The sequence below is a fragment of the Myotis davidii genome, unplaced genomic scaffold (assembly GCF_000327345.1).
Source record: "Myotis davidii unplaced genomic scaffold, ASM32734v1 scaffold120, whole genome shotgun sequence".
NCBI lineage: Eukaryota > Metazoa > Chordata > Mammalia > Chiroptera > Vespertilionidae > Myotis > Myotis davidii.
In genome coordinates, this window is record NW_006294778.1 from 2,224,342 (window position 1) to 2,238,624 (window position 14,283).

The 14,283-nt window shown below is 46.4% G+C and overlaps 1 protein-coding gene across 2 annotated transcripts in view; it reads right to left on the bottom strand.

Moving 5' to 3' along the window:
- The window catches only part of RFX4 (regulatory factor X4), a 134,803-nt gene that overhangs the window by 6,874 nt on the left and 113,646 nt on the right, over positions 1-14,283 (bottom strand). For both annotated transcript variants that reach the window (XM_006769336.1, XM_006769337.2), the window contains exons 16-17: positions 5,111-5,270; positions 3,028-3,166 (exon numbers count right to left, since the gene is read on the bottom strand). In XM_006769336.1, the coding sequence (XP_006769399.1) occupies positions 3,028-3,166; positions 5,111-5,270 (299 nt within the window). The remainder of the gene's footprint in view (positions 1-3,027; positions 3,167-5,110; positions 5,271-14,283) is intronic.

The following is a 14,283-nucleotide window of genomic DNA, read 5'->3' on the forward strand; positions in this document are numbered from 1 at the left end:
TATCTTGGGTGTGTGATTTTTCTCTTTGGAAACTCGAAACTGAGAATAGTTGCAGTAGCCACGAATTTACCTCCTACCCTCCAAGACACACAGTGCTCGGCTCTGGGGGGCCTGAGAGTTGGAGAACTTGCATTGGGGTTTGCTTTGTCACTTCCTGGATGCCTGTCCTGAGGCAAACTACCTTCTGAAGCTGTTTCCTCATCTTTAAAAACTGGAGAAAAGGCTGCTAGGATGATGAGGTGTATTTGAAAGTGCCTAAAACAGTGCCTGCTGCATAAATGTTAATGAAAAACAAAACAAAGGGTTGTCTTTACAGAGTACCTTCCACAGAAGCAGCCTGCCGGAGATGTGATAAATTAACTTCTCCCCACCCTGCTTCCTCAATGGAGCCTGAGGCCTAACCCAGAGAGTGCACCGTGTGCTGTGCGGTGGGGTCAGAGGTTGTCACAGACTTTGTCTAAAGGCCACAGGGCACAGAGGTGAAGAGGCTGACCAAGGACCCGTCACCTCTCACAGGATATCTAGTCTGGGTCCAAAGGGCTCCACACTGGGCTTTCATGTAGTCCTGGGCCCTTCGCTTGGGCCCACTAGTAACGGCAGTGCTCCAGTCGGGGAATGTGTGGCTTCTAGAGCGGATGCTGCAGGCCTATCTTTGATCACCAGGGACCACATGGGCCTTTAAGAGACCTTGTGTTGTTTCTTTTTGTGTGTGTGTGTGCGCGTGTTTTTTATAGCAATGGCTGTAAAAATATCAACGCAGAAAACCAGCTGCAGAAATTTCTTAAGGAGGGATGAGGGATGAGGGGGTAAAGTAAGAGGAAAGATAATGCCGGGAGCTGTGGCTTGGAATGTTAGCTTGATCTTGCCACTGTGGTTAGACCAGTGTCTCCTGCTGAAAAAAAAATGTATTCTCAAGGCTAGAGCAGTGCTTGCTACATAGTAGGCACCTGACAGTCATTTGAGGAATGAACAAATGAACGAGTGAATGAGCTGCTGATGCTGTGTCCGGGGTGACTCAGCCTGTAGCAGCAGCTCTGTCACAGAGAGGAGCACAGACCCTGCTCCCGAGAGCAGCAGCCCCTGAGGAGCTGGCGTGTCTGTGTGGCACAGCTGGAGACCTGTGATGAGGGCCCAGGTGGTGATTTAGTGGAATCCACTTGTTGGTCTGTCTGGGGATTATACCAGGGCTCCCCTTGGTACCTCCAATGGAAATCAAAACAGACGCCTGTGTGCCCCGAGTGTTGAGTTTGTGGATTCAGTCTCCTCGTGCCCTCCCCCGGATGACGGCAAAAGCTGTCCTGACAGCTGATGCAACTGCGGCCTCCACCCTGGCTCAAGTCCTGCCATCTCTTCTCCACCCCTGCAAGCGCTTGGGAGCAGAGCTCCCTGCCTCCACCAGCCCCCCTTCTGGTTCATGCTGTGAGTGCTGCGAAAGCTCTTTCTTAAGCACAGCTCTCACCTTGCCACTCCCAGGCTCCCAAACCTACCACGGCCCCCACACCTGCAGAACCAGCGAGCGTCCTTGGCACACCACACTGTTGTTCATGCTGACCCCTCCTCCTGTTGCTCATCTGTTCCATAATCGCTCAGAGAATGCCGACATTTGAGAGGCAAGAGGGTGATGCATAAGAGCTTGGACAGCTGGGCCACACTGCCTGGGTTCAGAGCCTCGTGCAAGTGACTCTCCCTTTCTTTCCTACAGGGGTTACCGTGAGGATGTGCAAAGTGCTCGGCACATGTTCAGTAAAAGCAAGCTGTTCCTTCTGACAGACAGCGTGCCCTGTGACCCGGGGATGCTAGACGTCATTTTTGCCTTCAAGGAGCTTTGGGGTCTCCTGTGGGAGTCAGGAAAGTCAGCCATGATCACAGTGTGGGAAGTGTTACCAACAGAGGAAAGCCCAGGGTGCATGCGAGCACAGAGGAGTGGGGCCTCATAAAGTCCTGGAGGAAGGAAGGGGGGAGTGTCAGGAAGTGCCACAAAGACCATGAGAGGCTTGTCAGGAACAACAAGTGGAGAGGCTGGGGCAGGGACTCAGCCAGAGGAAGCCACCTCAGCGCAGGCATGGGGACTGCACACGGGCTGGCCCACCGGGAGCAAGGATGGGGTGGTGCCGTTTGTAGGCCAGAAAGGCAGGCAGAGGCCAGATGGTCATGAATCTGAGAGACATGCTAAGGCATTGAACTTGACTCTGAAAGTGATGACATGCAAGAGACTGGGTTTTTTCCCAAAAGATTCCTTTAGCTGCAATGTAGGGGACAGAACAGAGATGGGACAAGTTCAGCGACATGGAGACCAATGGGAAGGCTTTTGCCATCATCTCACTTAGATGAAGACCTGAGCTGAGGCAACGACTGTGGGAGTGCAGACACACAGAATGTGGAATTGAGTGGAATCGGCAACGAGCTGTGTCTGGGCCAGTGCACAGGACAGTGTCTAAGACCAATAGAGTGCTCAACACTGATGTTACAGGTGCAACCGGTTTCCATTGCTCCAGGTCGCAGCAGGTCAATTTGGTTTGTTAGCGAGAAAGGTGTGGCCTGAGAATATGTGATAAAGGGTCCACCTCAGGAAGATTCTCCTGGTGAGACTGTGTGGGGGTGGGACTGAAAGGAGCACACGTGGGAGACCAAGACACCAGTTAGAGCGAGGCCGAGATAACAGTCCTGCATGACTCGATGAGGGTCTGCACCAGGAGAATGCTGATGGGAAAGCGAGGTCCAATCGGAGCGGGGCTGCCCGAAAAACAGACATGGCAACCAACTGGGTTTGGGTCCTGGGATCAGAGAGGTGAGAGAGGGCAGAACTAAAGACAACTGTTCGCACTCACATGCATGGATGAGAGAAAGTGGAGCATGAATGTGGTTGACTCCCACTGCGGGCAGCCACTGGAGGGCCGAAGTGACACTGAGGAAAAGACCATCCTTTCCTGTGACACACTGCTGCACACACAGTACACGGAAGGTGCTTATTCACTGTGCTACCTGAGTAGACCTGGCCTGGATAAGCAAGCAGGACCACCGACTCACCTGTGCAGAGCTCCTGTGGTAAGGGGCGTAGTGGAGTGGTCCAGAGATGGCTGCCTCGGGAGGGAGGGCCGGGTACTGACTCTGCATTGGCGGAGGATGCTGGTTGCCATAGCTCCCATAGTTATAGCTTCCTGTGTATCTAAAATGCATTAAGCACAGTGACAATTGTGAGTAATAGCAGGAAGAACAGATCAGTTTGACATCTTCAAAAACCAACCTCCTCTGTTTTTTTTTCCTTTTTGTTCTCTTTTCTTTCTTCCATTTTTTCCCCCTGCCTTACCATGTCCACTCTGTAGCTTTGTTGTGGTAAGTTTAAATTCTCAGGTTGATTTTCCTTCTCCCTTAGGCACATCTCCCTTGCCACCCAGCAAGTGCTCAGGGAACAAAAGCTCGCCCTGAGCAAAACATAGTTAGTGATGGAAATCTCTACTCCTGTTGTCTTAAAAAGCCCCATATGAAATCCTGAAGTCAAATAGGAAAAAAAGAGGTTACTTTGGGATTTATGTTTTTGTGTTGTTCAGGCCTCTGCTTCCCCATGATGCAGAGGGTGTGGTACCTTCCAGGCGCTCTCTCCTGGGAGAAAACACCATGGCCTGGTCGACCAGGCCTCAGGGAGCCCAGCTCTCAGCCCGGCCGCACCACCTTCCAGCTGGGGGACCTTGGGCTCTCGCGCTCCTCGCAGCTTCGTTTCTCCCATCTGTGAACATGCTGCACATGCTTATTCGGAGGGTCACGTATGTGAAGACACTCCATAAGAAAGACAATCCTACGTGCACACGGAATATTCTAATTACTGTTCTTAACAACAACTTTACAGCAAAGATGCTGACATGACCATGTGGGAGTCTATTTCCTGCAGAATCCAAAAGCTCTCTGAGCCCTGGATGGTTTGGCTCAGTAGATAAAGTGTCAGCCTGAGGACTGAAGAGTCCCAGGTTCAATTCTGATTAAGGGCACATGCCCGGGTTGTGGGCTTGGTCCCCAGTCGGGGGCATGCAGGAGGCAGCTGATCAATGATTCTCTCTCATCATTGATGCAATAAAAAAAAAAAGCTCTCTGAAATACTTATCAAAATCCATTCTAAATGTGTGAGGAAATGCCCTAAGAGCCCCCTGAAAAATAATGGCTGCACTACAGATCAGGATGGGGCACCTGAACCAAGGCGAATAGCTCAAGTACACCAACAGTCAGGCCTGCGCCTATCCTCAGGGTTACCACCTTGCTGCATTATGCTGGGTCACCCTGAGGAAGGGACCCGTGAAGTCCTCCTCCCCCTCCCTTTCCCCGTCCCCCTCCCCCAGCCGTATCCCCCACAGCTGGTCTGTGGGAACCTGGCTCAGGAGGCTCACCGCACCCACACAGCAGAGCCTCACTCTTGAGGATAAGCCCCCCCCCCTTTTTTTTAACACCATAAGTGTTTTTCAGATCACTGCTCATTAGACACTGTAAGATTAGTGTCTTGTGATAAAGACAGTGCATAATGGCAAAAAGCTACTGTGATTCAGGTCACACTTTTAAATGGATTTGTAGTTTATTCATCACAGCAACATCACTGCACAACACAGGCAAAATGAATGATTGAATTATTCAGGGTCCAAAGCATCATTGGAAACCACAGGGATTCCCTGAACCCCATTCGTAATTCCTGCCCTCCAGGGACTTCCAGCTCTCAGGTGGGGAAGCCCTCCTCTGAACAGTCATAAAAGATTGGGACCTACCAGGAAGCTTTCTAAGGCTGCAGAGCGCACAAAGAGCCACCAAGGGACGGTTGAATGGCGTGTGCAGCTGAGACTTTAAAGGAGGAAAGAGGGAAGAACACAGGCTCTGGAGGCAGACAGCTGCTCAGTCTGCACCCCACGGTTACCAGCTGTGTGACTCAGAGGAACTGAACTTCACCAAGTTTCAATGTCCTCATCTATAAAGTGGGGTCGCCTCACCTGGTCGTGGTGGGGACTGCTGGGCACAGTAAGAACTAAACACAGGGTGGCGCTCCTCCTGCCCTTTGAGAAAACAACTGCCAAGGAAGCCCTGCTCTTTAAAATCACATTTAAAAGTGGGGCAGCAACCCAGGAAAGTCGCCTACCCGTGCTCCTCTCGGTGAGGATAAACTGGGATCCTGTGTGTGACCGAGGAAGAAGGCACATGAGTGCTCCTCATACAGGGGAGCTGCTGGGAGTTTTCAGCGGGGGATCCCGCCGTTGTCACGGTGTAGGTTAGAGACCACGTGTATGACTGCATCGGTCCTGCAGAGACAGATTAAGATGCATCAGTCCTAGTACAGCTCTCGCACTGCCAGCTCTTCCTTACAGCACTCAGGGGCTTCCCACTGCTCTTGACCTGAAAGCCAAAATATTTACAAAGCGTATGTCTCTCCGGCCCCCGCTGACCTCACCAGACGCATCCCCTACCCCCTGCCGTTGTTCTACCTGATCCAGCCATAGTATCTTTCTTTCCTTTTCCCCAGAGTACCAGGATCCCCAGGACCACAGGGCCTTTCCACGTGCTCTTTTCTGCAACCGAGAGCCCTCATGCTTCCTTCCTTCATATCTCAATATAGAGAGGCTGTTTCCTAACCCCAGGCTGGGTCAGATCCCACACTGCACTACAGTCCTTGATAGTGCCTACCACAATTTGTAATCTTACATCCATTAATGAATGTGATTTGATTAATGCTTATCCTTCCTGCCCCTCAACCCCAGACTATAAACTCCATGAGGGTAGGGGCCTTCTCTATTTTGCCCACCATTGGATCCTCCAGTGTTTAGCATAGAGCCTGGAGGTCAAAAGACTTTCAATAAAATTTTTTAAAAGGAAGAAATGGGAAAGGAAAGATAGGAAGAAAGGGAGGGAGGGAAGGAGAGAGAACAAAAGAAATCTTGGGGCAATGTAGCTCAGACAAGCCTAGCAAAATAAATTCTCAACACTCAACTCAACAGGTGTTAAGGATCCAACAAATTGCTTTAAGCAAACATAAGTAGATTATTGAGCTCTGCTTGCCCAGGTCTTTTTGAAGATTATTAGACAGTGACCCTTACCATGACCTATTCTATACATATTGTTAATTCCACTAATTTATTTTTTAATTGGATACCTTGAAAGTGCTAGGGACTGAGAAAAGAAACTGACAAAATTAAAAACACTCAAAATGCTTAAGAATTTTATGAGATGTTTAGAATTTAAAAATGGTAATTTAAGAAATAACTAATAATAAATAAGCTTATGTTAGTTAATAAACTCATAATAACTGGACAATAAACTCATCAAATTAATTTCTGATAAAGTCTAGAATGTTGACATAGTGAAAATAATTAAGCCCATTTTGGAAGGTGGAGGGAATAGGATTCAACTCCTCTGTGTAGACACATGAAAAACTAAATAATTAGGAGGCCAGTTTTAAGAAGTAAAAGAGAAGCCCTGGCTGGTTGTGGCTCAGTTGCTTGGGTTTCATCCCATACACTGAAAGGTCACAGCTCGATTCCCAGCCCGGATTGTGGGCTCAATCTCTGGTAGGGGGCATGCAGGAGGCAGCTGAACGACGTTTTGTTCCCCTATCAATGTTTCTCTCTCTTTCTCCCTCCCTCTGTCTTCCTCTCTCTCTAAAAATAAATAAGTAAATAAAGTGACAAAATATTTTTTTAAAACAGAAAACTTGATTCTCTAGTTCTGTATGTTCTGCAACAGATCATTTCTATCTTAAAATTCCTCTGGAAAGATAAAGAAAAGGTTTTCATTTAAAAAATGCCATCCATTCCATTCCAAACACTTTGCAAATAGCACAGGAGAGCAGCTGCCCTGCCACGGAGCAGGGGGAAGGGAAGGGCCTGAGGGTCAGCACTGCGCCAGTTACGTGACAGAGACCCAGTAAGGAATGCCTCTAAAGGTCTGTGAAAACAGCACCCTATTCTAAATACACGTGTTTATTATTAAAAGAAGTTTCTATTGAACCCTCCTGTAAATTAGAGAATTTTCTGGAATGCAAATAATGTCTTTCTTTTTTTATGAAGTGACCCAAATGCAATCCAAGAGCATGAAAGGAGACACCATTTACTGAGCATCTAATATAGGCCAGGCACTGTGCTAAGTGCACTACAGGCACCCTCAAAAGAAATAATATCCCCAGGTAGTGAAAGAAGTAGTTAAAACAAAAGTGGAGCAAAAAGTGCAATCAGAAATGAGATGAAACATGCATACCCTGAAGGTCTAGGGTCCTTCTAGGTGGGCCTTAAACTTGGCTCGGAGTTTTCCAGGAGAAAGGCTATAAAGGGGAGCTGACAGATTAGGAACCATTGGACCAGAAACAAATCACTCAGGAGAATACTGTCCTTGGAACTCAGAACACACAGGAATTTCTTCCACACGCCCTTACAATGGACACCATATCTTGGGTTCTTAGGACGGTTCCTTATGTCAACACTAATTGCAGGCTACTGACGTCACACCTAAGTCCAGTTCAGGGGAACGTAGCGTGTTAAACGTGCCCAAGGCCCCACAGTGAGTGGGCAGCCCAGCGGGGCTCTGAACCTAGTCTGCCCATCCTTCCCACTAACTCTACCGTGTAATGTCTCTGTCCTCTGGGTCCTAGTTCTGCCAGGGACTGTGTGTAAGCCCCTGGCAAGCCTCTTACACTTTATGAGCCCTTCTTTCATCATCTGCAAAATAGGGATAATAATGTCTATCTTGAAAGACGATTGTGAGGATTAACTGAGATAACATGTCAGAGCCTGGCACAGGGCAGGCTTTTAATGACAGGCAAGCACTCTTCATGAATTCAGGCATCCTTATGTCAGACCTGCTTAAAGTAGAAATCTCTATATTTCCCATTTCAGGCTGCAAGGAAGAAAGACAAGTTTCTTGGGTCAGATTCTGTCACCAGGGTTGAAATATTTGAATAGCAGCAATAATTCAGCTAATGACAGCAAACTTCTACCAGGGTTTTCTGTAAAAGGCCTGGAGTCCGTATCTGCCAGTATGGCTAAAAGTACCCCTTCCCACTTTGCACATCTACACGGTATTTTTCCTCCAGAAGATGACTTCAGCAGACTGTGCATGAGGCATCGTTTATAATACCTGCAAGAAGGCTGGGAGGAAAACCCCCAACATGATCATGTCCCCGGTGATTGAATTTTGCGTGATAACCCTCCTCTATATTTTGAACTGCCTATGAAATTACCGTTATAGTTTTTATTAAAACAGGTTATCTTCAAGTGGTAGGAATGAGGGTGGCTTTAAGTTTTTTCTTCATTTTGCTTATCTGTCTTTTTCTATAATGAGTGTGTACTGCCTCTGTGTAAAGAAAAATATTAAACTATGTTAAGCAAATTTTATAATTGGGAATGGAACTGGAGGGTGTAGGAAGTTTGCGAGAACAATGAACCAGCCACATCCAGCAAGTAATTAACCCTTGAAGCCCCTGGGACCTCAGGAGAGCACAGCGAGGTCAGTGGGGCTTGAAAGGGGGCAGCGAAGGGGGCCAGAGGGCTTTCTCTCCTCTCCTGTCCCCCCGCCACCCCCACCAGCATAGGAAGAGGCGGTGCTAACAGCCGTCACCTAGAGAAAGCAGCAGAAGTTACTTTTGGGTGAGCTCCTGGAGCACAGCAACTGTTCCGTATTCATCTCTGTATCCCCAACAGAGGGCTCTGCCTAATAGTAGGTGTTCAGTAAATTTCTGTTCTATTGAATTTGTTGTTGAAGGAGTAAAAGCTTCTAGAAACAGACGTTATCAAACAAAAAGCTAGTGGAACTCTTGGAAAAATGGGCTCCTGTGGTCTGGGAAACAAAACCCCTAAATGGCCATGTGCCAGCAACCTAACAGACCCACTCAGGCAGGCTTAAGCAGATTAACACCTACTGGCTTGGGTGAGAAACCCTTTTTGCCGGGGTAGCAGAAAAGAACACCCCTCACACTCCCCTTCCTACCCGTGGGACCTCCAGTGAGAACTGCTGCTGCTTCTTTCTTTGGGAAGCTAATAAAAGAAAATCTGTGCCGTTAACAGTTTGTGCTTCACTTTTAAGACGGCTCTAATTGCTTTTCATTTGCTGGCAAAACCATAACAAACCTTTTCTAGTGTCTAAGTCCCTAACTTTCTCTTCTTTTCCCCTCCCCATTCCTCTACTCCCATTTGAAAGTCTGAGGAACGAGCACGCTGGGAGCCCCTGATTTTTGAGAATCCTATAAAGAAAAGTTGTCCATGTTATAGTATTGAAATTGCTGGAGAGGAATATTTTCTTTCCTTTCCATTCTCAACAAAACATTTTATTCCCCCAATATTATTTTCCTGGAAGGAGTTTTAAACACAGGATAGAAAGGGTGCTTGGAATATAATAGGCAGTTAGTAATGACTGTTGAATAATGATTGACTGATTGATCATCCAACCTAAACCAGACCTCATGCTAGTTTCTTTTTATACATCCACTCATTGAACCTTCACAATAATCTTTTCAGGTAAGTAGTATTACCTTTTTTTTTTTTTTTTTAGGTGAGAAAATTGAGGCCCAAGATTGCTCAGGTAAGTGGCAGAGTTGGGATTTGAACCCAGACCTGCCCAACTCCAAGGCCTTTCCACAACAACCACTTCTAACAGTTGAATGTGCATTTGAATCCCTGGCATTCTTGTTATAATGCAGATTCTGATTCGGGAGGTTGAGAGTCTGCATTTTTAACAAGCTTCCCAATTAGGACAATGCTGCTGGTCCGTGGACCACACTGACTGGCAAGGCTCCAAACACACTGCCTCCTGCCATGCACCCTGCGTGCTGAGGGCCACTGAAAGCCAGAAGTTGTGAGGCTGGTGCATTCCGGTGAAAATTTAGGCTATTTCCCAGGTTCGCTGGCCATGCACTTCCTTCAGATCTTGGGCTAAACTGTTTGAACCTTCTTCCCACTAGGATTCTATGAACCATCCCAGATGTTGCTCAGGTTTTGAGCTAACCTAAGCCTTTTGTTAGTACCTTCCTGGGAAATAAACCCCTTTAAGTATGTCCAGGCTCTAGAGCTGCTCTGCCCTAAAACAGTAGCCACTAGCCATCGGTGGGTATTTAAATTTAAATGCAATTTAATATCCAGGTTTTTTTAGTTGCTCAGTAGCCACATGTTGTTAGTGTCTACTGTTTTAGACAGCTCAGATTAAAAATGTTTCTATCATCACAAGAAGTTCCATTTGAACAGTGTGCTTGACAATATTTGATACTAAACAAGCATTTCATGTAACCTTCAAGATGGAGACAGGGAAAGAAAATATTTTATATATTTACTAGAGGCCCAGTGCATGAAGTTGTATACAGGTGGGGTCCCTTGGCCGCCTGGTGGTCAGTGCACATCATGGCAACCCATCGACCAGTCATAACAGTCACTTAGGCTTTTATATATATAGAATATATACATATAAATCCCATTGGCTATCATCTATCCTCAATGTAATTGTACTTAAAGAGAATACTTGCTGAAGTGGGAAAACTCATCCAAGTTAAAACTGATGAATAGTTCCATGGCCAAACTCTAATTGACAGAACTGAGCAGGGGCAGCAAACCAATCCGTTCCCAGAGAGATGCTGATTGTGGTCTGGCCCCGCCTGCCTCTGCAGCTCCTCTCCTGCCACTCTCCCCTCTTTCCAGGCCCTAGTCAGTCCTCACCTGCCAGGCCTGTCTGCCCTGGGCCTGGGCACATGCTGTTCCCACTACCCCAAACATTCTGTTCCTCTCCCAACCTGCACTTGCCTGGCTCCTTGTTACCTCTTCAGGGAGGCCTTCTCTGACAAACAGCTAAGGTGGGTCCCTATTTTATACCATTCCATAGTATACCATTATTTTCATTAAGACATTTGAAGTTATATATTTACCTGGTGGTTTACTTCTGCATTGATTATCTTACCCACTAGAACAGGGGTGGGGAACCTTTTTCCTGCCAAGGGCCATTTGGATATTTATAACATTGTTCACTTTAATATAATTCACTTAATATAAATTTGTTACTATAAAAAAAACCTCCTAGATTTATTAAATTTTGAGTCCCACCTGCGGTTGCCTTGGCAGGGCCAGACCAAATGATTTTGTGGGCCTTATACAACCTGCAGCCAGATGATCCCCACCCCTGCACTAGAATATAAGTATATGAGAACAGCGACCAATCCGGACCCCCAGGTCATGGCACAGATTAGACACGAAATACAGGCAACGAACAAATGAATGGATGAGCATATCCAAAGATCCCAACACCAAGCCAAGACCCTGATGCTATGAAGTCAAGAGCAGATTAACCACCTATTTTCAATCCCAGCTTACATTTCCTGATTTCATTCCTTTAAAGAAAAGGAGGCAGCATGGATGGAGGAGGAGGAAGTTCTGCGATGAGTCATCGCGGGCGGAGAGGCAGGGCCACTGTGTCCAGCATACCCCGCTCAGTGTAGCTGCCCTCAGAATAACTGAGCTTTTGTTATTTGGAAAGACTAGGGGCCAGTTATCTTTGTCAGACCCTCCACTGAAGTAGAGAAAATGCAGCTGGGCAGGCCAGATGTTCCACAGTTAGGGCCACTTATGAGGAATGTGCTTTATTTCTTTAGGCATCCTAGCATCTCAGTGATTTAATTTGCTGGTTTTGTGTTGTAGGGAACCCATGGTGGGAAGGAGAAAACTTGAGTTTAATAGTTAACTTTTATTGTCATTGTTGAAGGAGGGAATACTTAAAATGACATCATAAACAAGGTCTTAGAACCCTTTGGTGGCCTGACCCGGACAGAGTGGGAGCTTCACGTTTTGCTTTAAGTGGCATTCAAGAATTGCAGCCCAATGCCATGTTAAGTGGGCAGGGCAGTTTGGTACCACCTGCCACACTCGCGAGGAGGAAGAGAGCCAGTTTTCCCTAAAGAGAGTTATCGTTTCTGAACTTTGCTGGGCCATAAGGGAGGTGGCAAGCTCACAAGGTTAGGAGGGGAAAAAAGGATGTATGGGAATCACAGATATCTGCTTGTGGAAATCTGCTGAAGTGGAACATTGAACCATTCTTTACCACGGCGTTGCCATAGACTTGAACATGCCCAATCAAAATTGGCTATGCCTCAGGTTCAATTTTTGGTGCCTGATATTCCTTTCCTTTCCTTTTTCTCCCTTTTAAAAGCAATTACTAAATACAGTCTAAGAAAGCACACTTAGAAATACATGTATACGGGTGTGGACACAGACCTAGATACAGATAAGTCGAGTGGCTGTATTCCTAGTGCGTCATAACTCCTTATCTCTACTGCTTTGTATTCACTAATCCTTGTATAAAAAAGATACAAAGGGGCCCTGGCCGGGCGGCTCCACTGGTTGGAGGGTCATCCCATGCACCAAAAGGCTGTGGGTTTGATTCCCAGTTAAGGCACATACCTAGGTTGTGGGTTCGATCCCCTGATCGATGGATGTTTCTCTCTCACATTGAAGGTTCCTCTCTCTCTCTCTCTCTCTCTCTCTCTCTCTCTCTCTCTCTCTCTCTACCTCTTCCTCTCCCACTCTCACCTCATACATACATATCCTCGGGTGAGGATTTAAAAAAGATGCCAAAGGGTTTTGTGCAATGAATTGATTTTTTCTTTGTGCTACACCAAGCAGGCATAATTCAGTTCTCTTCCTCATAGCTGAGAAATGAAGTGTCCATCAAAAGTGAGGCACTGATTTGTGGAAGAATCACGGACACCTGACTGGCCTTGACTGTCAATAAGTCAGACTTGATATGTCCATCTTTGGAGCACTGTCATTCAGAGTGGGCTAGATATCCAACCAAATCATGAGGCCACATATAATCTCACATAAGGTGTTGATAAACTGTTTTAGCTAAGGGTTTTATTTTGTTTTACCCACTTCTTTATTTCCTGTTTCTGGTTTGGGCCCTTTTCAAAAAATTATGTTCTGCTTCATTTTTTTTTTTTTTTTTTGTTAACCACTTCAGATCCTTTTTGGAAAGCAATGGTATATAAACAAGCAATAATTTAAAGATGGAAATAAAAATTAACTGGGCACGAAAACCATATGCTGAGTTAACCTTTTAAAAAAGATATATGGCAAATGCATTTTGTAAGATGTATAACTGCTTCCCAATTTACAGTGTTGCCTAATGAAAAATTACACAAATCCCCCAATTTAGGAAGCCTACCATAATACATTTTTTATTATTTTGGTATATATCATCACTAAACAATTTGTGCTTTATAATGTAATATCTACAAAACCATACATGTTGTTAGGAAATTATATTTATGTTTCCTCCAAAACCACGACCCACAAATACATGCCAAGATCCAGTCTAATATACGGATGGAGTATTTCAAAAGTGGTCCTTGACAAAAATATTATACCTGGTTTTATGTAGGATGACATTTTTAATGCCCCCTGGAGATATCTGAGAACAAAGCTGGAATGTGCCAAAATCTTCAAAGGTTACAGCCATCTGAAGAGAACCTGGTTCACATTTGTATTTCTAAGAAGCTACTTTTATGACTCTTGAACACATTGCTCAGAAACCTCTGAACACGTTTATGGTATAGCTGTGGCTCTATCACACCTGCCTGCTCGCGGCCTCCAAACTGCCGAGAAGAAAGCCAGGCCGACTCTGGCTGGATGAGAGTTTGGAAGAGACCCCAGAAGCCTCCCTCCACACTCCTGCGCCCGTTTCCATAGACGCTCTGTTTGTTATGTTGCTACACGCAAGACAGGTAGCACTCAAATTGTTTCTGCTTCATAATGCAGAACTGTTTTATTTGCATAATTTCCCTGTTTATTTTCTTAGTAAGGATGTTATCACGGGCTGACTGGCGTGTGTGTCTCGCCAGGTCGGGGCAGGGTCTGAGGCAGGATGACTCAGGTCACTGGCTCCTGGCTGTTCTTACTGCCCTGGTTCCTCTCCCAGTGAGGCCAGGGACTTGGGTGGCTGCCCCATAACTCTAGTCTGGGAAGATGCCCGCCCCCCTCGCCCGCCCCGCCCCCAGCAGCTGAAGAGCTGTGATCAGTGCTTCAGTTCCCGTCCCTTGTTTATAGTCAGCGAACAAAACTGTTCGCTATAATTAATTCCTCTTCCTGAGCCCTCCAAGCAGGAACTGTAACCACTCACTACGGAGAGAAAGGGGCAGGCGGGAGGGGGATGCCTCATGTTCCTTCTCTTCAAAGTAGGAAACAAAACACGATTTGAGGTGCCTCTGTGTAAGGAAAATCAAACTTTCCACAGAAGAGGAGAGCCCCCTCTGGCTGTGTACCCAAAATGAAATCAGAACATCTCATGCCAGTTACG